The sequence below is a fragment of the Peromyscus californicus genome, unplaced genomic scaffold, assembly GCF_007827085.1.
Source record: "Peromyscus californicus insignis strain IS unplaced genomic scaffold, ASM782708v3 Scaffold_19__1_contigs__length_69161282, whole genome shotgun sequence".
In the NCBI taxonomy this organism is placed as follows: Eukaryota; Metazoa; Chordata; class Mammalia; order Rodentia; family Cricetidae; genus Peromyscus; species Peromyscus californicus.
The window spans coordinates 53464646-53490886 of record NW_026294491.1 but is presented as its reverse complement, the minus strand read 5'-3'; the positions used below and the strand labels follow the sequence as shown (position 1 = coordinate 53490886).

Here is a 26241-nt window from a genome sequence, read left to right as displayed (position 1 = left end):
TAGAGCCCTGAGCCTATCAAGCCTCTCTCATCCATCTCAACCACTCAGGATGTAGTTTCTTAAGCAGCCATGAGCAAGCCAACTTTCTGTAGTGTAAATAAAGAAGTAGATACCAAGCCTGTCTTCATCACAGCTGGTGGCAGAGTCATATTGCACATTCTAAAGAGTAAATCAAAATGTAAAAGGCTCATATCCTAGCAGGCAAGATTGACCATTGCCAGGGGCCAAAACTTTGAAGTCAGATCAAGTCCTATCCTTCTAGGCCAAATACCAGCATTGACAGTGGTGGGCTCCTCTGAAAGGCACCAAGAGAACATCGAGAGTCAAAGAACACCATGAAGAGAATTTACCAACCATAATTACTACAATCTTTGCTTGCCCTAAATAGCCACCAATTTCCCTGTGCCCTAAATAGCCACCAATCTCCCTCTCTTTACTGTTAATGAAGCAAAGGAGCACAAAAGTATTTCTAATTTGGAGGAGCCAAGGGAGTCTGCATGGGCCATTAGCAGCAGAGAGCTTCATTACTAGGGGAAGAAGTCTCTCCCTGAACTTCGCATGGCTTTATGTGCAAGAAATCAGGAGGCAACCAGTCAATTTTAAATGTTAACCCTTACATTCCCATAGGCAACAGTTCCTGTACACCATCAGAAACGCAAAAGGACTCTGAGCTTCACATGCTGTATTTTCTTTCATTATGAAATCATACTGTTTCATAGGGTGCTTTGTTAAAGGACTGAATGATATGCAATGAAATATGGTCATATCTAGCCCCATTTCCCATCCAGTTTCTCCCATATCTCCCTCAACATTTCCCCCTACGACTACATTTATTTTTCTTTTTAGATATGGTTACTGACTCCCTGAATTCAGTTATTTGTGCCCATATAAGCATAGTTGTAGAACCATCCACTACAGCATGAGAATTCTACCAGCAGCTACATCCTCCAAAAAGAACACTTCTTTTAAAATATTTTTTACTATTTATTTTATGCATATAGATATTTCCCTGCATGTATGTATATGTACAACATCAGTGTCCTGGCCTTGGAGGCAAGAAGAAGGCATTGGATCCTTGGAATTAGAGTAACATAATTGTGAGCTGCCATATGTATGCTGAGGACTGAATCCAGGTCCTCTGGAAGAACAGCCAGTGCCCTTAATCACTGAGACATCTCTCTAGCCCCAGGAATGATTCTTTTTAATTAAGTGATATGATTCATTAGAATACTAACGTATTTATTGATAAAACTTCCAAACAAGCAGAACAATTTGTCATCCTAGTTGCTCAACAGTAATGGAATTCAGTGGCCATATACTGCACAGAACTGTGGAATGTAGAGTGCCCACAAAGGATTTGTCAGGCCATCAAACAATACCAGTGGGAACAAGCACTAATCCTCTTGTTTGTCTTCACCATTAGGTTGCATTTTCTGAGAGTCCATATCTCTACATATTAACAAAATCACTGCATTAAACTCTGAATATTATCAAATATGAACAACTCAGAAATAAAACCTCTATAATTATATATTTCCTAAGCCAGATATATAATAGTCGGCCACAAATGTTGCTCCAAGCAACTCCTGGATATTTACACATCCTATTGCATGCACATTTTTTATTGCACAAAACAGGACAGAATCAAAATTTTGAGGAGCACCAACAAACCTTGGTGGCTTGCCTTTCCATGAGCATCCTTCAAAACTGTCCTGAACTCATTCCCCTTCATCAGATTATCTTCTGACACGTCACCATCCACTATACACTGACATTTTATGCAGTTAATTATTTTTCCATTTTTCCAGTGTGTGTATGTGTGTATGTGAGAGAGAGACAGAGACAGAGAGACAGAGAGAGAGACAGAGAAAGAGAGACAGAGAGAGAGAGAGAGAGAGAGAGAGAGAGAGAGAGAGAGAGAGAGAGAGAGAACAAGAAAGTGCCTCAAAAACCTTTCAGTATTCTGCCTTCTGAGAAAGGGAACAATAAGCCTAAAGAAAGGTTTACAACATTCAGTCTTCTACAAACTACAAACTTTCAACAATTCTTACATTGTTATATTACATGGTTGTGGAGAGCAGAACATTTCTTATAATCAACCTTTTGTTTCTGGAGAGTACAGCCCACTAACTGTCCTCTGTGACTTTTCAGATACCTGTTTCTGTCTTTGTGTAGACTTGGTCAGAGTAAAAACTTACTGTAGAGGAACCTGAGTAACAGCTTCACAGTTCCTCAAAGGTATCATCTACTGCTTTGCAATAGATTCAACTTTTATCATGTTAAGATGCTACTTGTCACTTATTCTGTTTTAATCTGTGAAGAATGATGCGCCTTCACCCACCATGATACTTGAGTGAGACTTTATCCACCATGTTATCTCTTCTCCATGCCTTATGAACCTAGCTAGAAAGCCTTCTTCAGAATGAATGCATCCTTAGAATCATGCAACTAGGAAGTAGGCAACTATTTAGCAAGGTTACTGAAAAATAATTGTGCCTGTGTTGAGTGGGAAGATAGGCTAAGATCTGTCTTCTCTCTTATGTCTACACACCTGGTACTGGACACAGCTCACTGACAAACAGTAGCTCATAAGAGCCGCTTTCCTAACTCCAAGTTTGACATTTTCTTGTTAGCTTCAAAAAAACCAATTGAAACTCTGTTCATCTTAAAATTATGCAAACGCCACAAATCAAGGCTTTGTATTCTAGAATGTTAGTTGATAAACATTCACTGATATGCCAATGTACCCTTTTATTACTCATTAAACTCAACGATCATACAGTATTGTCATTACTGTTCCTCAGTTTGGGGTTCATCGTGATTTTTAAATGACATCCTGTTCTATTTCTGTAACCTCTACTGTCAAGAAAGGATAATACATCTTAAAATCGTCCTGTCTCACAGGGTGTTTTGTTAAAGGACTGAATGATACCATTAGTGATGCTATGCCTATTTATCCCTAGGAAGGAGAATTAGGTGATTATTAGACGAAAAGCTAGGCCAAAATTTCCATTTGAACTCTTCTTTACTTTTGCATTCACAGAGGCAGGGGGTGCCTCATACTTTGCACACTAACACATTAAGAGCAGTTGCATAGGTAAAAACTGAACGCAAGCACGACAGGAGAGGGTATTAAGCAAGAGCTAAGAATCAAGGTGATCAACAAGAACATTAACCTTTCCTTTCCCGGAAGGAGAAAGGGAAAATCAGAGGACACAAGGACACAGCGAATCAAAGACTGGGTTATGAATCACTCAGACTCTGTGCCCTCCAGGGGATTTTACCAGATTAGCATAATATCATGTCATTATTGAAAATCATTCCCCTTTCTTCAGGAATTATATTGTTACTTTTGAGCACAGCTAATTGTTTTGCCAGGCATATTTTCCCATAAATATATAAACCTATAGCACACTATTCCATGATAGAATGCCTATGTGTTGTTTTCTAAATAACAGACACAACATAGACTTTTTTAAGGTGGGGCTTATTGAGCATTTGTTATGTCTGGCAATGACCTTGTGAAATAAATACCATTATGTTCATTTTACTGATGTGAGAAATGAAGTGAGACGAGGTAAAGTGACTTGTTGAAAGGAACACACCCAGGAAAGCTGAGAAGCGATTCCCAACTGCTTCTGCATCCTCCAGTGTCTGAAGACTAATGTGGAATTCAGGCATCCTCACCATACTTTATGTGGCATCTATAAAACTCAGGCAGATTGGTTGGCCAGCCTACGTTTTTCAAGTTCTTACCTCACCCCCATCCATTCACTAATTAGAAAGCAAAATAAAATCATTGTCTGATTTGTTAACATCTAAACAAGTCAAAGACAGTTGAAAAGACTGTAAGTGACTTGAGACCAACAACAAAAAACAAATGTGTTTCCCAGTTGATAATCGTGAGAGTTAAATTCTTTTCCTCCCTCATCACATTCTCCCCATCACAATAAAGTCTCTATATCACCAGAGAAAGAAAGCTTTTGCAAATGTTGGCAACAGATTGGGGGAATGGTGCAATGAAGAAAAGATTTAGATGTTAAAATATATACTCTAATTAACTGATAGCCCCAGGATAGTGGAACACTTTAAGGACACCGTGAAAGGGCATTAAGTGTTATATGATTTTTAAAATTTTGGAAACAAGGACTAAAGATAACATTTTAATCCCTGAATATTCTGGAGGAAAAGTAAATGTAATGGAGACCTCATAAATATGGACAAAAAACATGGGAAATAGTAGCATGAGAAGAACATTTAGAGGTGACATTTTTTTTAATTTATATAAAACTAATTTAAGTCAATGTCTGCTCAATGTTGTACTAGGGCCATAAGACGTACAACAAACAAAACAACCCAGATCCCCTCCTTAACATCTGCAAAGGAAGGCAGCTTATAAAACTGTGCAGGAGTTATGAGTATTGATCAGAGGAAGTCTGAAGAGCGAGCACACAGCAGGGATAACGGAGTGCACAAGATGCTCAGGAAAACTCATCAGAGAAAATCACCTCCATGCTGAGCTCATGGAAGCTGAACCTTATGAACAGAAACAGGCAACGAGGTAAATATGGGATAGAGAGCTGGGGACATAGGATGATGCCAAGGCCTTCTGTAGGTAGCAGATATAAAGGGCTGGAGAGGTTTTGCCTCAGGAAGCATGTAGAAGTACATTTTAAGTGAGGGAAAGAAGGGCAAGACCAGGTCTAAGCAGGTTAGGGCATCATCAAGTGGCAAGCTAAGAAGTGCCTGTGAGCACACAGGTAAAAGATAACTAAAGCTGGACTAGAAGGGGGCATTAGCCAAGGGAAATGACTCAACATGGACCGCTCCTAGAAACGAACATGTGCAAGCAGGTCAGACTTGAAATCCCAGTATACAGAAGGCAGGGGGATTGCTGAGACTTTGAGGCCAACCTGGGCTACATAGTGAGTTTCAAGCCAGAGTTTCTTTGAGTCTCTAAAGAATGAGACTCAACAAGAAAAAGTGGGAAGGGGGACAGCAGAGAAGGTGGGTAGAATAAAGTAAAAAGAGGAGAGAGGAAGGGAGAGGAGAGCAAAGTAGCAGATGTAAGAGGGGAGGAGAGGGAAGGGGAGGGAATGAAGCAATGTTTACATCAATATATGTTTTGAAAATTAAGTGTTTGTAACTGTGTGAGATTACTTCTGGGTACTTTGTTCTATTCCATTATTCTACACGTGTTTGTGCTAATACGATGTAGTTTGTGTTACTAAGTATAATTTGAGGTCAAGTATTGATTGCTCCGTTTTTTTCCTAACTCTACTTAGGATTGCTTTGGCTCTCCGTGTGTGTGTGTGTGTGTGTGTGTGTGTGTGTGTGTGTGTGTGTGTGTGTGTGTTTCTATATGAATTTTATAATCTTTTTCTAGTTCTTTAAGAATATCTTTGATCCCAGGCAGTGGGACCGGGACCTGTCCTTAGTGCATGAGCTGGCTGTTTGGAACCTGGGGCCTATGCAGGGACACTTTGCTCAGCCTGGGGGAAGGGAGGAGGGGACTGGACTTGCCTCAACTGAATCTACCATGCTGAGCTGAAACCCAGGGGAGTCCTTGCCCTGGAGGAGGTGGGAATGCAGGGGGGGAGGGGAACAGGGAAATCCGTGGCTGATAGGTAAAATTAAATTATATTATAAAATAAAAAAGAATATCTTTGAAATTTAAATGGGGATTATGTTGAATCAGTAGATCACTTTTAGTAATTTAATCACTTTTACAATACTAACTCTGCTAATACATAGGTATGGGAGATATTTTCCTCTTCTAGTGTCTCCTTGGTTGCCATTTTTCAGTCTCTTAAAGTTTTCACTGTAGAGGTCTTTCACTTTCCTGGTTAGATATATTCCTGGGCATTTTTATAGCTATTGTGAATGAGATTTGTTTTCTTCTTTTCTTCCTTACAAAGTTCATTATCTTATATCCAGTACTGAGAAATTTTATCAGGCCTGTGAGTTTTCTGCCAGAGTCTACAGGGACCTTTAATTAGACTCATGCCATTTGCATGCAAAAATACTTCAGGGTAGTTTATTCCTGTTTGTATAACTTTTATTCTTTTTCTTACCCAATTTCTCTAGCTAAGACTTTCACCACTATTTTGAAAAAAAAAAAAAAACATTGTCTTATTTCTAATTTCAGAAAAATTTTTAGAATTTTTACCATTTACTATAATGTTGAACACAAGTCTGTCAAGTGTATTACGTTGAAATATGCTCCTTCTATTTTTAAATTTTTCAAAGATTTTTGTCATGAAGAAGTAGTGAACTCTATCACAGGCTTTTTCTACATGGATTGCAATGATCATGTGATTTCTGTCCTTATATCTTTAACAAATAGTTCTATTCAACCTGGTTACTCAAATGTAGGAAAATGAAACTAGATCCACAGGTCTGGTCCTACACACACACACACACACACACACACACACACACACACATGTATACACACAGACATCCACACACACACGGACACACACACACCAAGCAAAAAACAATTCAAAATAGATTACATAAACTTTAAAAGCTTTTGCACAACAAAAAAAAAAAAGAAAGAAAGGAAAGAAGAAAGAAAGAGAAAAGGGAAAGGAAAATCACCAGAGTAATGATACAGCCTTTATTTGGGGGTGGGGGAACTTGCCAACTATGATGCAGGCAAGGCATTAATATTTAGAATATGCAAAGAATTTTGTTAAAATGCCAGAAACAGAAATGAAAATAAATCACTTAATAAATAAGTAGAGTTTTCTGAAAAAAAAATCAAAGGCCAATAAAACAATGACGAACTATTCAACATCCTCAATACCTAGGCTAATACCTAAAATTAAAACCACTTTGAGATTTCATCTTACAGTAATCAGAATGACTGTCATCAAGATAACAAACAGGGACAAGTACAGGTGATTTGTGAAGAAAGACCTTCCTTCACTGCCAGTGGGAACGTTAAATTGGTATGGCCACTATGAAAGTCACTATGGAGGTTCCTCACCAAAAAAAAATATAACTACCATATGATCTACCTATACCACTCCTGAGTATAGACCTAAAGGATTATAAGTCCCCATTGCAGAGACATTTGCTCATCGATGTCTATGGATATAGTAGTCACATTAGGTAAGAAACTGAATCAACCTAGATACCTATCTAAAGATGAATGAGTAAATAAAAAGTAATACATACAATGGAATTTTATTCAGCAGTGAGGAAAAATGAAATCATGATAGTCTCAGGAAAATGCATGGAATTAGGGTTTATTATGTTAAATGAAGTAAGACTGACTTAGGACAAACCCTACAGGATTCATCATACATGCAGAATCTAAATCTAAATCTAAACCTGTGTGTCCTTGTGCATGGTGTGTGTGTGTGTGTGTGTGTGTGTGTGTGTGTGTGTGTGTGTGAGTATGTGTGCGTGTGTCTTTTATGAAACTACAAAGGGAACCATGAAATCAAAGATAAAAATCATAACAGGGGGATGAGAGAAAAAAAAGAAGGTAATGAAACACTTATAACATGAAAACCAAAGGGGTGGATGGTTGTTTGAATGATAATGGTCCCCATAGGAGCATGTATTTTAATGCTTGGTCCTCAATTGGTGGAATAGTTTGGGAAGGATTAGGAGGTGTGGCCTTGCTGAAGGAGGTATGTCATTTTGCAGTTTTAAAAGCCCAGGCCTTCCTGGCTAGATGTCTCTGTCTCATGCTTATGGATCAAGTTGTAAACTCTTAGTACTGATTGGTGCCATGCCTGCCTGCCTGCTGCCATGCTACCTACCATATTGGTCACAGATGTTGTTAACCCTCTGAAACTCTAAGTCACAAATAAATACTCTCTTCAAGTTGCCTTGCTCATGGTGTCTAATCACAGCAACAGAAAGCTAACTGAGTCAGGGTGGCTATTTGAAGTGAAGAAGGGGACCAGCACCAGGACAAACTGATGTCAGGCTTGAGGGTGGGCAGGGGGCAATGAATAAAAGTAAAGTGTAAGTAGATACATATATGGAAATATTATAATAAACCATTATGTTGTGTGCTTATTTAAAATAAAATTTTTTATAGAAGGAGGATAAGGTAGAATGACATGTGTCTCCTCATTGTATGAGTAAACTGGGAGCATGAGAGCAGGGTGGGGGGATGAGAACATGAGGGAACAGGATGGTCAAGCTGGGGGAAGGACAGAGAGGGAGAGCAAGGAAAGAGATATCCTGATAGAGGGGGCCATTATGAGGTTAGGGAGAAACCTGGTGCTAGGGAAACGCCCAAGAATCCACAAGGATGATCCCAGCTAAGTCTAGCAATACTGGAGAGGGTACCTGAACTGGCCTTCCTCTATAATCAGACTGATGAATAGCCTAGCCATCATCATAGAGCCTTCATCCCTTAACTGATGGAAGCAGATACAGAGATCCACAGCCAAGCACTGGGCCCAGCTCCTGAAGTCCAGATGAAGAGAGGGAGGGGGGATTATATGAGCAAGGGGGTCAGGATCATGATGGGGAAACCCACACTGACCTGAGCTAGTGGGAGCTCATGGACTCTGGACTGAAAGCTAGGGAACCTGCATAGGATAGAACTAGGCCCTCCGAATGTGGGTGACAGTTGTGTGGCTTGGGTATTTATGGGGTCCCTGGCAGTGGGACCAGGATTTATCTCTAGTGCATGAACTGGCTTTTTGGGGCCCATTCCCTATGGAGGGATACCTTTCTCAGCCTCAATGCAGCTGGGAGGGGTTTGGTCCTGAATCAACTGAATGTACCAGGTTTTGTTGACTCCCCATGGGAGGCCTTACCCTTTTGGAGGTGTGGATGGGGGTGTGGTAGGGGGGAAGTGGAAGAGGAGTAGGAGGAGGGGAGAGAGGGGGAATTGTGGTTAATATGTAAAATGAAAAAAAAAACCTTTTAAAGGAAAAAAAGAAATAAGGAAGAAGTAGGAAAGAATGAGGGAGGGGGAGAGAGAGCCAGAGGAAGGAGGGAAGGAAGCTGGTAGTCAATTGAGGGGACAAAATAAGTAAAACAGCAACTGAAGATAATATGTGTGTTTGGTTAAGACCAGCATCTGCCTTGGCGGGGTCCTAAACACCCAGGGAGAAGCAGGTCTGTGGAGTAAAGACGTTAGTCCATACAGACACACTGAGTTTGAAATGGATGTGAAAAACACAAGTGGAAATACTGAATTGCTTAGTAGAAATAGAAACGACCCACAAACACCAGCCATAGATCTCTCTCATTTAAAATTCTGTAGTAGTCACTTTCATTTAAAAAGTGAAAAGGAGCACTGAAAGTCATTTTAACCACAGAGTAACTCAATATATCCTAAATAGCATCTCAGCTTCACCAGTAACAGCAACTTGTTGAAGCTTGTACTATTATGTTTTCATAACATCATAGAAATATGGTGTATAATGTATCCTTAGAGCACATTTCAATTTATACTAACCATATTTCAAATGTTCAGTAACCGTGTGTGCCACGTGACTTAACATATCAACCAATGCAGATTGAAGTACAGTTGAACTAGAAGAAACATTGGGGAATCATCACTGCGTGTGAAAATAACTAGGGTGGCTTGGGAAGCATGTGAGTGAAGGAAAAGGAAGGTTCACAGATCCTCCAAAGACGTCAGCATTTAAAGGACAGAGAAAGGGGGTGGTGGATGACGTGAAGGAAACGGTGTTTCGCAAAGACAACATGGTAGATGGACATATGAGCTCACAGAGACTGTGAGGGCATTATTAGATCTGTGTAAGTTCAAGCCAGACACGATGCCATCATGGAAGAGAGGAGGTGCACATCAATCCCATGCCTAGCTGAGGAGCTATTGGCAATTGATTGATGCTGGGCAAGGGAAAGCTAGATTTCTTCAATGGAGTGACACCCGGCATGTCAATCACACTCTAGGAAAAGCCCCATCCCCAGAGTAGAAGGCCAGCACAAACTGGACTCAATAGGAGACAAGGAAGATTTTGAAGAAGTTGCAAGAAGGGGGGTGAAAATGATCAAAATAGATTGTAGGAAATTTTCAAAGAGCTAATAAAAACATTTAAAAAGAAGATCGAAAAGCATTCATGCACACATGCTCACACAAACACACACTATAGACAGCATTATACTTATTCTGTGTAATTATACATAAAAGCAGAGGAAATTATTTATGTAAAACTGGAGATAAGAATAAAAGCAGGGTACAGGAGCCAAGATGGCTCAGTGCATAAAGGTTCCTGCTACCAAGTCTGAAAAATCTAAGTTCAATTCCAGGAACTTATATGGTAGGGCATTTTCCTCTGACCTCCATACATGTACTGTGGCATGCACACATGTCCTCCTCCGCACACAATAAACAAATAAGAATGTAATTTAAAAATTTTTTAAAGAAACTCTCACAACTCTGTGGTCCCTTTCATCACTAGGGGACCATGGTGGGGAAATGTTCATTGAAATAATAGTCTAAGATAAGGTCCTGAATTGACATCATCATCCTGGGGTTCCTGGAAGAATGCTGCTAGGAGCAGGAACTTGGGAACAAACACTTATCCACGATACCAACAACATAAGAAGCACCATGAAGATGAAGCATGTTGTCACCTAACAAATAATAAACTTGACTCTGCCTTGTACAGGGCAGCCATTTGCTCTTCATTTGGACATTGGGTATTATGACCAACTTCAAATATTTACTTGCTTCTGTCAACCAAACTGCTGGTGTTGAGTCACCGAGTCTAGGAAAGCCTCTACCACAGATGTGGGCTTCAGTCAGGTACAAGTAAGACAGTAAGAGACAGGATTCTGAAGTCACTCACATCAAACAAAGAACTGGTGTATAGTGAAGAGGAGCCAGAGATGGGCCTAACAAAAAAGAAATGATCCAAGTACTAGAGTTCAGCAAGTGGGAGGAGAGTGGGGCTTTGTTTGTGCAGGAATATAGAGCCTCACTCCTTGCCCTCTGGGGACCGCTTGCTGAGAGAAGGGGGTAACAGTTGAAAGTAAAGACAGCAGCACTTGCCCCAGGGTAAATAGCACAACAAATTAATCCTTTCTTCATGAAACACAACAAACTTTGTATCTAAGCTGAATTCAAATTGCTCATTAGCACTGACATGTTCCTAATGAGGTTATAATGCTCTGGGACAAAGATCAAGCCACTGAGCACAAAGAGGGAGGGGTAGAAGCACCGAGTGTATAATTAGAAGGACCTGGGAGCAGGGCTGCCCAAAGGTTCCTGTGCATCACCTGGGCTTTCTCATTCGGGACGTCTGAGGACTGAAGTCCAGACTGAAGGTCTGCTACATTTCCAGAGTTTCCCATTGCTGCTGTGTGCTAGCCCATAGACCGCTTTGAATTGCCGAGCTTCCCAGCTCATAGAATCCAACAGTCTTCTTTCAGTGAGAGTACAAGGGCCAAAATACCACGGGGAGCATGCTGAGGTTTCCCTAGAACTCATTTGTGACAGCTGAGCTTTTGTGCCTAGACCTGTGAGTGCATTTGAAATTTTAAAATAGAAATCTGGGTAGAAAAGCAATGAATCTTCTTGGATTTCATAGTACTAAAGAGGCTTCCAGGACATGGAGTTTTATATTTTGAAACTCGGAAGGAGATGCATTAAAATAAAATAGAGAAGGCAAATGTTTCACCCTCCCAGGAGTCTTTGGAGTCCCCTTAGAAAACAACCTGACGGCTGTCCTGAGACCCAGACTAGGACAACCAGGACCTGCTTCTGTGGCAAAAGGCTGCACAGCCCTGGAGATCTCCAAGAACAGATACTGCGACAAGGCTGAAGCTCAGAAGAGCCTTCACTACCACAATGCCCACCCTCCAACCCCCCCCCACACACACACATACAAGAGATAACCTAAGCAAACCTTAAAGAAAGTCATTTTAGAAGGAGTTTGACAAATGTCTACAGAGAAATATCATACAATGGCATGATGTTCCTCTTCACTACAAATCTCTTATTATCACCATATAGAAAAAAAAAATCATGTAAGAAAGAGAACACTAACTTTCATAGACTCCCCAAACATTCCTTAAAGCCAGATTTTGTAAAAGCAGGACGATGGTAATGAAAATCAGGCTACATTCCTGAGAATGAAGAAAAAAAGTTCTCCTCAGCACAAGCAAAATTAGAAGTGATAATATCCCCCTCTCTCACTCTTAGGTTACTCGGTGGGATTTGGGGCCCCTTCACAGTAGAGAAAATAATGACTGCTTCGGAAAGCAGAGAGAAAAAATATTTGGACTATTCACAGATAACTCTATTTTTAAGCCTTTTAAAAGAGAAGGAGAAAAGGCACTTCTCTATGCACTCAGTGTGCAGCTGGTGCAAGCCTGGCCTCTGCGGTTCTCCCCCTCTAGAGTACACTGCTTCCAATAAGTTGCCAATGTGGTCTGACGGAATTACTTGGCTTAATATTCATGGAGTTGGGACACTTAAAGGGAGGAAATAAGTGTGGCTAAATATATACCATGCATTTGCAATAGGTAAAAGGGAGAACCTCAGACACTCTGCAATCATTACCTGGAAATTAAAGAGGGCAGAAGCAATCCTATTATGCATTATAAACAGCCCAGCTGCTGACTTAATGGTAGTTTGAGTAGCATAACCAAAGAGTCCTTGATCCAATATTAATAGGAAATGTATTGTACGAGTCCAATAGTTCATGAAATTAACAAGGAAAATGAACTAGAGTGAAGCAACCTGGCACATGAGAGAAGCCATCAGCAATTGCTCCCCTGAAGCACACTGAGCACTTAAAAAGAGCTTGGGGAAAGTGCATGTATATAAATGAGGATGGCATTATTGGAATTTTTTAAATAATACTCTTCATTTAAGTAAATTTCAAATATTTTGTTGGTTGTGAGTCTTTTAAAGAAGACGCTGTTGACTCAAAATGTCAATAAGCAGTCATGGGCTACGGCAGCTGATCCAAAGACATTGACAGCTACCACTTGAGCCAACCTAAAACCACAGTGGTCAACATTAGTCCCACTTCACTTTTAAGGAAATAAGTACTTCAACTCATCAGAAAGACAATTTCCCTTCCACAAGCTTAGGCCTGACGGAGTGGTATGTACATGCCCATTGACAAGCTAAGAAGTGTTGTTAATGTTACTTACAAACCAATAGACATACGATGAAAGAGAACACCTTCCCCACAGATGCTGCCAGGGACAATATGACTGAAGCTTGCATTGGTCAAGCATGTATCTGAGAGGGTTGCCATAGAAGCAAGAATATGACTTCCATTTTTCCCAGACAAGGACCCATCCAAGTCTTCCAAAACTGCTGCATGAGGAAATGGAAATGCTACTAAATTTGGAGAGTTTTCAAACTTCAATTCCCTGGTCTTCACAGTAAATCCACCTATAAATTAGAAGACAGACTGTTACACATGACATGAATCCATTATTACGAAATTAAATTCACAAGATTCCTTTTAGTACTTTATGTTCTATAATTTTATAATTCATTCAGTCATCCACGAAAGGAAAAAGAGATACTTATGTCAGTATCCACATGCTAGAGATACTGGGGGCCAAAGGCAGCATGGCCAGCCATCTTTCAGTTTACTTCATAGGGCAGTGATTTTGTTCCAGGGGTTATTTTACTTTCCAAGAGACAACTGACAATCTTTTGAGTTATTATTGACTGTCACAACTGTCACATCGGTGTGCTACTGGCAACTGGGGAGAATGGCAAAGAGATGCTGTTAAATTTCCTACAATGAATAGAATTTTCTCGATCACAAAACAATAGCCCCAAATACCAATCATACGATGGGGGAGGGTGCTCTTCTATTAAGAAACATAAGCCGGGCGGTGGTGGCGCACGCCTTTAATCCCAGCACTCGGGAGGCAGAGCCAGGCGGATCTCTGTGAGTTCGAGGCCAGCCTGGGCTACCAAGTGAGTTCCAGGAAAGGCGCAAAGCTATACAGAGAAACCCTGTCTCGAAAAACCAAAAAAAAAAAAAAAAAAAGAAACATAAACAACAAGTGTTAGTTCCCTAAACACTAATGGTGTCACACTCTAGTCTCTCAATCTTTCAGCTTCCATTGCTCTGACATAAGCCTGACCCCATTGATAATACCTCAAACTGTGAGGCTTATACTTTAATTTTTTATCATACTTACTTACAAAACCAACATTCTATTAACCATTAGTGTAAGTAGTGTTAGGAACACACTTTGTAAATATTAGCTCCTGGCCATACCTCTCAGTGCATGCTCTGATGTTACTCACCACCATCACCAGCCCACCTACCTAGGAATATGTTTATATCATACATCTCTATCACTGGAGGGCAAAAGTATACAACACCCAACACACCCAACATTGCAGCCTGTTGTGTTACACACATTATAAACTACAGAAAGTACACAAAATAAGTGAAAACAAGATTCACACAGATGTAGCATTTTCACTCTGCTGATCAGTGGATTACATGCAGCGAAGCAAGCCATGTGTGAAAGACTTCTTAATTCCATATTTTGTAATGCATAAGACTTACTAGTACCTCCATAATTTTCTTATGTTGGCCAGATGTCTCATTTCCCAAGCAAAACCTGATGTATAAAATCTCTAAGATTTTGCCTACATTATTGATAATACCTAGAAATCATCCTTTGCTGTTTCAGTTTTCTATTTACCCTGTGATGCCCAGGAGAGTCACCTCTCCAAGGTACACCCACCCCTTGTCCTTCATTGACGCTGTTCACTTCACCAAGACTGCTCTCAGCATCCTTTGGAAATTATGTTCTCAGATATTCATTTTTGAAGAAGTATGTGTTCTTCCTGATTGTACTCTCTAGATCCCTATGTAGATCCTATAATAGACAATTTTCAAACAAATGGAAAGCTTATTCACCCAACATCATCCAGTGACAAGAGATCCAGTGTCTGATGAATGATGTGAAATCATCAGGGAATTGGAGAACTATGAACTGAAGTGTTTGCCATAGGGCATTTTAATATTCCTATGACTGTCTCACAAACTAAAATCCCCCAATCTTTGGCTCTGCTTATATAGGGAAAAATAGTAAGGTGGAGACTTGCTGATTATTCATTTAATTAAAAAAAACCAAACAATTATCTAAATTGGTGATTCAAACCACAAGAGCATATTTACTTGAATTACTTGGTTTTGGCTGTTTGTGACAATCAGATCGACTAAATTGTTCCCTGCCTCTTTTCACCTTGGCCCATGAGTCCTCCAAGGAGTTACTTCTCACTGCCCTGTGTGGCAGTTAACAAGTTATCAAGAATTGCCCTTGTTTTCTTTGTACACATCACAGACCAAGTTGTTGAAAACATTTAAGTACCCTGGCTCGGGATCTTTCGGCAGTGGTGCGTGTGCAGGTCAGTTTATGTCCATGCGTTCATTCATCATCCACCTAACTTCATTTATTCATCTTACCAAAGATCTTCTCTCTAGGTAACGGTCTCTCTTCCAAGTACCCATTTAAAAACAGGCACTAATCAAGAGAGATGTCTCCATTTCATGAAGCTGAGAGTCCAAATGAGCCATAGAAACAAAATGATAGATGTGATGGTCACTGAGACTGTATTACAGAGAATGGGAACTACAGGTGGCATGTAGTAAGCACCTAGCTCCTGAGTTCCTTTGTGGAACTTGAACAGTTTCTATTGATATAATCTTGTAACTGAAAGAAATACTGACTCATCAAAGCCTTTGCCACTGTTTGTCACACTCACCTGAGCAGTAGTCTTATTTACCATCTGTCCTGTCTGCTCAAACTTACCCTGTCCTTGGGAACAGCCAGAACAGGTTCTGATGGCCACACAATTCAGATCAAAATTAACAAAAGTTGTATTAGAAACCATCAATTCCCATCTTTTGGGAGTTTTAATTCCAGCTGACATACATAGACTTCCCTGTGAATTTTTAAAAAACAGAAAGAAGAGCAAAAAAAAAAACAAAGTAAGACTACCAGTCATATGAAATGGAGTCATAATGCACAAGCAAAAATAATTAAAAGAAGAAAATTGCAAGCCAATATTGAAATTATTGAAACAACAAAACACATGCTACTAATATTTATGAAAAAGAACTTATGTCTAGAAAACAGAAAGAAACTGTAAACCTCAAAAACAAAAATACAGAAATTCCAATCAAGGAAAAAATTAAGACATATCTCCAAAATGAAATATATGCATGGCAAGTAGCCTCATTTCAAAATGTTGAAAATTATGTAAAGTAAGGAAGTGCAAATAAGATACAATATATCTATTAAAATTTTAGGTTTTTTTTAAAAAGTCAGTATCAAGTACCTATGAAAATGGGAAACTACTAAAGCTTACATATTGATCATAGAATACACAATGGGATAACTACAATGAAACTTTGGCATTTTCTCATCATGCCTCACATGAAACAGCCATTCAATTGCTCAATAATTATCTTACAGAAATGAGAAGGGACAGTCATACAAAAATATTACAGAAATGGTTATACCAAACTGTTTATTATCACCAGATCTGGAAAACTATTCAAATGGTTTTCAACAAATGAATGAAAAAAAAGAACTATGTTACATTGGTACAGTAGCATATAATTCATTAACAATAAGGAATAAAACATTAATGAACACAATAAGTTGAATGAATCCCTGAACACATTTGGCAATGAAAGAAACCAATCCCAAAAGGTTTCATACCATTTGATCCCACTTATGTAATTATTGAACAAAAAGCATTCCCAATAGAGAGTAGATTAGTGATGGCTCAGAATTAGCAGAGGATGTGGTCAGAGAGATGAAGCCTGGGGGAGCTGAGGTTGAGACAACTCTTCTGTATATTGATTATGGGAGTTGAGGTGACCCAAATGTATACATGTGTTGAAATGCAGAAAAACACATGAAAAAGGTTAGCTTCTCTACAGATAATACAGAAAAAGAATCTTTTAAAAAATATCTAAAATGAGATATAACTCTTTCTAGATTTTCCTACAAAAACCTCTTCAGCAAAGCCCACTCAACTAAGCTGTTGGCTCTGAACTTTTCCATTGTTAAAAACAGTTGCACAATTGAAAACTATTAAAGATTTTTTTCCAAAAAATCTCCAATAGGAAAAATGGCCACAAATAGAAACAAATAAGAGAAACAAATAAAATCTCAGTGTAATTAAAGTTAGTGTACAAATCAAAAGAAAATGAAAACATTATCATTAACCAGATTCTATTCCTAATAAATAAAGAGTTAAAAACATCGCAAATATACAAAGAGGCAGTAGGACAACTGGAAGGAGCGAGGGGCAAGCGAAGTTTCTCCAGACAGGAGTTCTGGATGTATCCCACTGCCTACACGAGGGGAAGTATCATCCCATCCTGGGCATGGACAAAATAGGAATAGAAAGCTGGTGATTGAGCAAGCTGTGGAGTTGCATTCAGAGTCTAGGATGAAGGGATCTTAAAGAAATGAGAGTCTGAAAAGACAGGACAACGGGAACGCAAGGAAGATGGAAGTAGTAAGAAAACATGGGGTGTGGCGGCAAAAGGTGATGGACAATGGGGAAGACAGGTGAGGAAATACAAAGTTCACTGATACATCTGCAAAGAGGTTATGATGAAACCCTACTTTGTACCTTAGTGTATACAGTTCATTTATAAAGGAAAATGTTTGGTGGGAGAAGCCCCTGAATGGACAGTTGAAGTGAATGATCTGTTACCAGATTCAAGACTGCTGCAGAGCACAGGGAAGTACACGTGCTGCAAGTTCCTGGAGCTCTGACTAAGATCAACTCCTGCAGAGCATTCCACTTCTCTGCTCAATGACTCAGGGGAAAGGCACTATAAACCTGAATAATTTTTTCCCCATTGAAGTAGTGAGCCGAATTACATGAGCTCTGAGTATAAGTTTTAAAGCTCCAAGAGTCTATACAGATTTTTTTCAAATGAGAAAAATAAGGTAGAAAAATGGTTAGAAACTGTCAAATACCAACAATTTCTGTTGTGAACCCAATAAACAGAATTTGATCATGAGAAAATATTTGGTACAGTCATAAAATGGGATAATACACAATGACTAGAATAAATTACTACTCACAAGAAGACAGACAAAGCTCATGGACATATTATTGTGCCAAAGAAACCCAGGAACAATAGAGTTATGTGCTCTGTGACTGCATTGTATCAAATAAGAAGAAGAAAAAAATCAATTCATATCACTAGGAGTCTGAATCATGGTCCCCCTTTAGCTGAGGATACTCGGGTTTAAATCTGGGAATAGAAAGAGGCCACTGCAAGGGAAATGGGTAGTGTTTCTTATCTGGGTGGTACACAGTTGATTTGCTTTATTAAGATAAACACATTGTGATCATTATTGTTACAAATATACATTGTGTGTGTGTGTGTGTGTGTGTGTGTGTGTGTGTGTGTGTGTGTGTGTACAAATATATGAGTACAATCTGCTGAATCTCTCTTTTGCTGCTTTTGTGTATTTGGTTTCAGGAATGACCTCTATGTATTGGATAACTGATAACGGGGTTTATCCCTAGGAGAAGCTAATTCTCCCTCCTCCAGCAGCCATCAGCGGCCTGTAGTATTCTGTCCAGGGAAAGGAGACTATCAAATTGAGAGTTGGAGGGTGGATGGGAGGGGTTAGAGGGAACAAAGAGAAGGGGGAAGGTGATGTAATTCTATTTTAATTAAAAGTGTACTTACAAAATACATTGTGTGCTTTTCTCTGTAAATATTTCCATATAACATTTACTTTCAAAGGTAGAACCAACAGAAAGTAAAAGAAGCAGAGGATGAAAGGGTAAGTAAAGAAAGAAGGTAAACAAAACCCCATCCCTAGTTGAGAAGCTTCTGGCCATTGATGACTGCTGGGAGAGGGAGAGACAGTTTTCTTCAGGGTTGTGGCCCCTGAGAAGCTACCCATGTTCCAGTAGATGGTCCTGTGTCCTTGCACGTGCAGGTATCATTAAGTGGGCTCAATGCATTTTTTAAAAAAGATCACATGAAGTTAAGAGGGAATAATGGGGTGGATAAAGGGGGAGTTGGAATGGAAGGAATGAAGGAGCAAACTTGATCAAAACATATATGTGTGAATGAAGATCTTGAGCATTAAGAAAAGAAGAAAAAGAACACAGTTAAAAAATTGAAGTCTGCAATTGCTGAGGTATAGTCTAACATCATTAATGTAATTACAAAATCATCACAACCAGCAGGCATGTTAAAAATTTAATCCCGATAGCTAGAATGTCAAAACATAATGAGTATGTGAGAAATGAGAAAAATATCTCTAAAAAGATGTAGGACAATCCAAATCAAGTTAGAAAAATGGGGGAAAGGAAAACAAAAATAATGATTAAAACTGAAAGCACAAACGAAGACCGTAGAAAATGCAAATACGTGGGAGACATCAGCATGGATGGTAATTGAAACCATGAGAGAAAATGAGATTTCTCCCAGCAGGAGCAAGCATATTGAGAAGAGAGGGGCCCTGCAACAGAATTTAGAGAAACGAAGAAAGATGAAAGGTCTAAACTGGGGTAGACAAATCCCCAGTGAAAATGAGAAATAACCCCTGGAGAAAATGGAGGAAGAATGAAGCAGCTCCACCAGCACCTGCTGAATATTTTAATTCACATTTTTTTATCATAAACCTTTTCAAATGAGTGAAGAGATTGAAAGTACAGAGAGTTCTCTGATTAGCAATGATCCAGATTCAACTATTTACATTGTGTCATCTTCCTCTTATCACCTGCTTTTGGTCTGCTAAATCACAGGGGATGTGTTTGCATGCAAACATTATGCCACACCTACACACATAAATGTGCATCATTTAAACACATGTCTGATGTAACCATGATGCCATTACCACATCTGTAAAAAATGTCTGGCCACTTTAAACAAATACCAAATTATTTCCACTAGCAATAAAAAGACAGCCAGGCTGCAGATACACAGAAACGTAAGGACGACCAAAATTTAAATCCAGATCAGGATGTTTCTGTACATGAAAGGGGGTGATGATTCAATAGGAAGTTAAGCAGCGAGCATCAAAAACTCCTAACCAAACTAAGATGTGGCATGATGGTACCCAAACCTTTCCTTCCTGAACATTAAAAGTATTCTATGCACATGAACACATAGGTGATACAGTGGGTAAGAATACCAACACAAACACAAATACGCTTAATTCCCCTCTACTCACAAAAAGCATAACCTGATATCTGTTGGGGATGTGATTAGCTTGTAATTGTCTGCTATCAATCAAATGTGAGTGAGAAGGCCAAGTTCTCTGAAAATCTTAATTCTACAAAGCCACGCAAGTTTGAAAGACAGAGGCGAAAATCTTATTCCACGGCCAGTTCAACTTCTTCCTTATATTAAATAAAAATTAGAAATGATACCTGCCAATAATGTGACTTCAAAATAAACTTTAAAAATTCATTAAGTAAAGATTGTCATTTTCCTTGTTGTGTCAATCATAGGATTTCTCAGACCCTTCGATACTTTTTTGCAAGTTTATTTTATTGTGTATATTTAAGAATTACAGGAGCACAGTATCCAGGTGGAGAGTAAAATAGTTATTGTAATGATGACAATTAATACATCTGTTATACTACATATTTATTTGTTTTTGAAAAGAGCAGCTAAGATTTATTTATTTAACATAAATTGCTAATATGGTCCTATTTGGTTAACTGTAATCCTCACAGTGCATTGTATGTCTCAAGATTTATTTGAGATTGGGGACCCAAAAGGGTTCACAGTAACAGCACAGGGTAAATGAAATCAACCAAAGAATCTCCTTTATAAGACACTCCCCTAGGACAAGATTTTCACAGAAAACACTTCAGAGGGCATGGCATACCTATTAATAAATGTTTCCCACTGAAGCTGCTTCGCTTATGTAATCAATAGTATTTGATCAGGAGCCAGGAAAATAGCCAGGCTGCCCTATCTAGCACTCGGATTAAATCTGGGGCTGGCATTTGTAAAGTCAATGGATCTCTCCATTTTGTTTTACCTGTTAATTCAGTCTGAACAATATCATCATTTAGGTTAAAGTTGGATATAAAATTGAATGGTTTTATTATTTGGGTGACTGACCATTATCTAGAATTCTCTAGAGCAAACTTGTTTAGGAGTTTGTATCAGTAAACTTTTGGCCTGTATCTGTTAAGAGTCTCAAAGGCTATCAGTTAGACTGCATTTCTAGTGAATAACCTCAGGGTGTGATTATATTTTATTATCTCATGATAAGTATCCTTTGGTCATAATTTAAATCTTATGTCACTCTTCCACTAATTATGATGTCTAGTTAACATCAATTAAGAGACTAAAACATTAATTCACCAGGACAGTTACTCAGTTTGATGGGCATCTTGCTTTAGTATGTACTCAAAGGTCATTGCTGGACTTAAGGTCCATTGACCTTACAGCATCCCCTCTGGAAACAAGGCAGGCTAGAGAGATGAGCATCTCCAAACCAGCAACCTTCTCAGGGAAAAGGAAAAACTGCAGGAAAAGGGATCATTCAAAAGAGTTAACTCCAAAGTTAAGAGCTTTGGAGTTAGGAAAATGTAACTCAGTAAGAAAATAATTTGAATAATTTTTAAAATCTTAATTTATCATATACCTATGAAATAATCTCCCAAGAGTCAATTTTCATATGAATTTCTACTGAATGCATTCAGGAACAAACTGAAGCAAATATTCTCCCCATGGATCCCAAGAATTCTGCAAGCCATCTTCTCTCTACAAACTGTTAACAGTGTTTTGATAGTTCATTGTTGTCATTTTGACAGGCTCTACAATCACCTAGGAGACATGGCTCTGGGCATGTCTGGTAGGGATTGGTTAGACTGGGTCACCTGAGTGAGAAGGCCCACCCTGAAGAGGGAATAGAGTCCAGGACTGAAAAAGAAAATATATGAGAAAGCTAGCTGAGACAAGTTTTGTTCATCACACCCTGCTTCCTGGCTGTGGATGTGATGTGAGCAGCTGTCTTGTGTTCCTCTTTCTCTGTGACTTCCACCCTGATAATCATCCCTCTGAATGCTAGCCAAAACACACCCATTCTAGCATTTGCCACAGCCACAAGAAAAGTAAGTAATGTAAATGTTAATTGCTGATATTCATGTGACTCTTTTAGAAATAAGGACATAGGAGATTACTGAAGGTCTGGGGCCTAAGAGGACAGGGGTGCTCGGGAGCTTCCTTAAGGGAAAATGGTCCTGCTAACCTGGGAAGTAGCTTTTGACTACACGAGGATTGCCATATCTTGACTATGAAGTGTCCATCACAGGCTTGATTTCTGATATTGGTTCTATGGTGCATGGAAGGGTTTTCAGAAGCTGTGGAACCTTGAGGAGGTGAAGACTAGCTGGGCAGAAGTTGATCATTGGGAGAGGAACACTGAATGTTACACCCAAACCCTGGTTCCTATCATAGCTCTGCCTCCTTATCTGTTGTGATGGGATTCCTCACATCAATCATAATTTCCAGTCACCATTCCTTCCCTACCATGAAAGACTGAAACTCTGAGGCAAAATCAGTCTTTCCTCCCTAAGCTGTTTGTGTTGAGCATTTTGGTCACAGCAGTATAAAAAGAACTCACATGGTTCCTTGAACTACGCAATGCAGGACAAGCCTGATTTTTATAATACAGAAACCTGTGTTTTCTAAGGGGCAAAGCAGTCACATCCAAAATCTTTCACACACACATTCCTTTGTCTCAGCCACCAACACTGGAGGCACTTTCCCTGGAACTCACAGGGAATCAGGTAGGGCATTTTCACTCTTTTTGTCCTCCAATTCCAATTCCCCAGCCTCATCCCCAGTCCTGTAGTAGACCACCTGCAGAGTCCCATCTTCCTTTTCTTCTCCTATTTCTTGGGGGGCAGGGTCCACAGTTCCTCAAGGAAGACCCAACTTCCCCTCCCCCTCCCCCACCCTGTGGAACTCTCTCAACCCCACCCATCCCCTTCTCACCCATCCTCATTCCTTTCTGTCAGCTCCCAAGACCTAGAAACAGTTCTATCTAGGACCCCCAACTCCCAGTGTCCACACCCGGCAGGGACTCAGAAGCTACCCACAGCCACCACACTCTCTTAAGTTCCAGAGAAGCAAACAGACAACTCACCCAACAAAACCTTATCACATAATATCAAACTATATGGAATAGCCTCATCCACACTCTGGATGTGGATGGCAGGCTAAACAGAGAAACGATCCTGTTGACAAAAATTTGATGAAGAATCTTAGAACATCACAGCAGACAGACAGTGTGGTAGTATGCTGTTCACAATCTTTGAGAGGCTCTAGAAAAGTAAACTAAATCAACATGGTGCAAAATTGTTCATTTGCTTTGGTTTTGAGATAGAGTTTCATTTTGTACCTCAACCTTCCTTTGAACTTCTGTCAAATTTCTTGCCTCAGCCTCCAAATTGCTTGGATTATAGATGTGAGACATGACACTCAACTTAAATTACTAGGTTTAATACTGAATTTGCATACATCAAAAGGAAACCTACCTTTAAATCAAATAAGAATTCTTCAGACTCTTAGTAACTTATGATTTACATAGACTCAATACTGCAACTCTACATACTCGAATCATATTACTAATATAATCACTATTACAAATGAAATGCTCCTATTTTACCATGATTTTCACTAAAACTTTCTATTATAGTTATGTACTAGATCATCAGGGAGCCCAGTCTACATGATTCAGTCTTGATGGTCAACCCACAACAACCTCAGCAAGGGACCTACCTCATGTGTGAACCGACCAAGTAACAAGCTGTCGGTAACCAAAGTGTTTGCATCACTTTCCAAAATGTCGATTCCACAGTCTCTGCATGCATAAACTTGGAAGTTTTTCAGGTGTAGATTATTACTTCTAAAAATCTATAAAATAACAGTCGAAGTTATGCCAAAGGTCTAAAGATTGTTTTTTTGCACAGACTTCCTACGCTCTCTTTAATTATTGATTAAGTATAAATAAGTAAATAAGCACACTGGCATATTTAAGCAGGTTTTGTCTACCAAGATCAGTACAGACATCTCAACACAGCTAACAAATCCCTTTGGAAATTACATTTCTCCACTAACAGGCAATACATTAAGAAGTCGGTATGAATTGTCCACATAATTTTAAACAAGCCTATATTCCCCAAACGTGCAAAATTAATTAATAAAAGCATAACATTCAAATACTTCAGTGTTTAGCATTTTAGCACAGCATTAGCAGAGCTGATCAGAAGATTACAAATATAAAATCAGTAAGTCAGTGTGTCTCTAGGTTCCTTGTGTGTGGATTTAACATGTGCATACCTATTTATGAGTACTTGGACTAGTACCTATAGAGAGGCATGAAGGAGTAACAAAGTTTAGCGGGGTTAAAGAGCATCCCACTGTTCTGGGAAATGGGGTTCTTACTATTCACCTTAGTCTCATAATATCAGGGTGATCTTGACCTTCCCTAGGCCTGAGCTTTGCCATCTTTAAAATGAGGACCAACAGCTGACCTAATAATGGTCATCCCTTGCTCATTAAATCATATACTTGGCATTCATACTTGAATTGAAAGTGTCCTACTGAGGTCCAGTCTAGTCTTCATATATGATATTATCATACTTTAACATGTCACTCAGATTTTGTGCAATTTCCTAATGTGTCTGGATGCAAACATTTTATAAAATGACAGTTCTTTGAAGACAGACTATGAGTGCAAAACAGGAAAGACCTGAACTGAAAACTTAACAACTACTACCTAATTACAGACACCTAAAAATAACACATTTGCAAATATATTCAAAAATAGTGATGCTAAGCCCTAGCTAGCAAATCTCTAGTTTTAAGTTATACACCAGGAAATTGTACCTATTAGAGGTGTGAGTACAATTTTCACAGTGTACTAACATTTTTCTTTATTATAGAGGTACTATATTTATGAAACTTGATGAAAATAATGTTTTAAAATTATTATTATACCTAGAAATTGAATAGATCTTTGATTCAAATCAATCATTCTTATCTATGGAACTTGATAAAGTATTCCAAAACACATAAAATTTAAAAAAATAAGACTAAACTAAAATATTCAACACAATTAGGGGTCTCCTTGTTAGCTATCCTAACCATGTATTTTAGGCTTTCTTCATTCCAAATTGTCTTCCTTTTATTGGGAACTTGAGTAAATGATTTAGCATTTGTTCTAGTCCCTAAATGCTTTACAAACACATTGTCTCCTCTATGTATCCTAGGCTGCAGAGTTCTAAATTGCAGAGATTAATGCATGCAAATGTCTCTTTGTAGTATTGGTGACCCTAGGTAATTTTAGTTGATCCTAATTGACAGAAAACAGGTAAAGTTCCCTTTTTCAAAGTCACTGTGGCAATAAAAACTAGGTAAGTAAACATGAATCTATTTTTTTTCTTTTGAGGAAAAAAAAACAAAAATAAAATACATTGATTAAAGTAAATGACAGCTAGAACTGAAACTGTTTTCCATTGAGGAAGCATGTTTTTCTGAAGACTGGAGCATTCGTTGTTAAGGACATTATACTATCAAACACACATTTGTGTCTGTACTCTTCAGTCAGTTGTGTTCCTGATCAAGTGTGAGACGTTTGACAAGCCCTTTACTTTCTGGTTCTTTATTTATTGGTCATAAGTAGGAACTCGAAGGGAAGCATGAATGAACCTCTACAATTGACACTTTCTGATTGGAAATGTCCCTAATAGCCCTGTTCTCTACTAGGACTGTTGCAGGAACCCATACAGAAAATGACCTCTGGGGAGGGATTTGCTCATTCAACACCACACACACACACACACACACACACACACACACACACACACACACACACACAACCACATCATGTCATTGACACTAGTTGTGATAATATCACAGTGTTCTCTTTCTCATTAAACTGCTATCCTTTAGATAGAATGATGTAACAATCTGACTCTAGGACACAAAGATACACACACACACACACACACACACACACACACACACATATATATATATGCATGCTTAAAAAGTCATACCTGGGCACCACCTGCACTTCCCCAAACCATGAAATCTTGGAAGAGAGTGAGGCCAGTATCATTATTCCACAGTGGCTGAAATTCAGGATATATAAGGAGACCGTACCTAGAAAGCAAAGCAAAGAATGAAGATAAATTAATCAACATTTTCTCCATTGGGATTAAAAGGGGTTTTATTCATTTTTAAAAACTGACACATAGGCATCGAATATCTT

At 39.0% G+C, this 26241-nt stretch overlaps 1 protein-coding gene across 1 annotated transcript in view; it reads right to left on the bottom strand.

Moving 5' to 3' along the window:
• Pkhd1 (PKHD1 ciliary IPT domain containing fibrocystin/polyductin) overlaps window positions 1-26241 on the bottom strand; it is a 471509-nt gene that overhangs the window by 220386 nt on the left and 224882 nt on the right. The window contains exons 44-47 of the mRNA XM_052743962.1: window positions 26027-26132; window positions 23745-23879; window positions 15757-15889; window positions 13114-13360 (exon numbers count right to left, since the gene is read on the bottom strand). Coding sequence (XP_052599922.1) covers window positions 13114-13360; window positions 15757-15889; window positions 23745-23879; window positions 26027-26132 — 621 coding nt within the window. The remainder of the gene's footprint in view (window positions 1-13113; window positions 13361-15756; window positions 15890-23744; window positions 23880-26026; window positions 26133-26241) is intronic.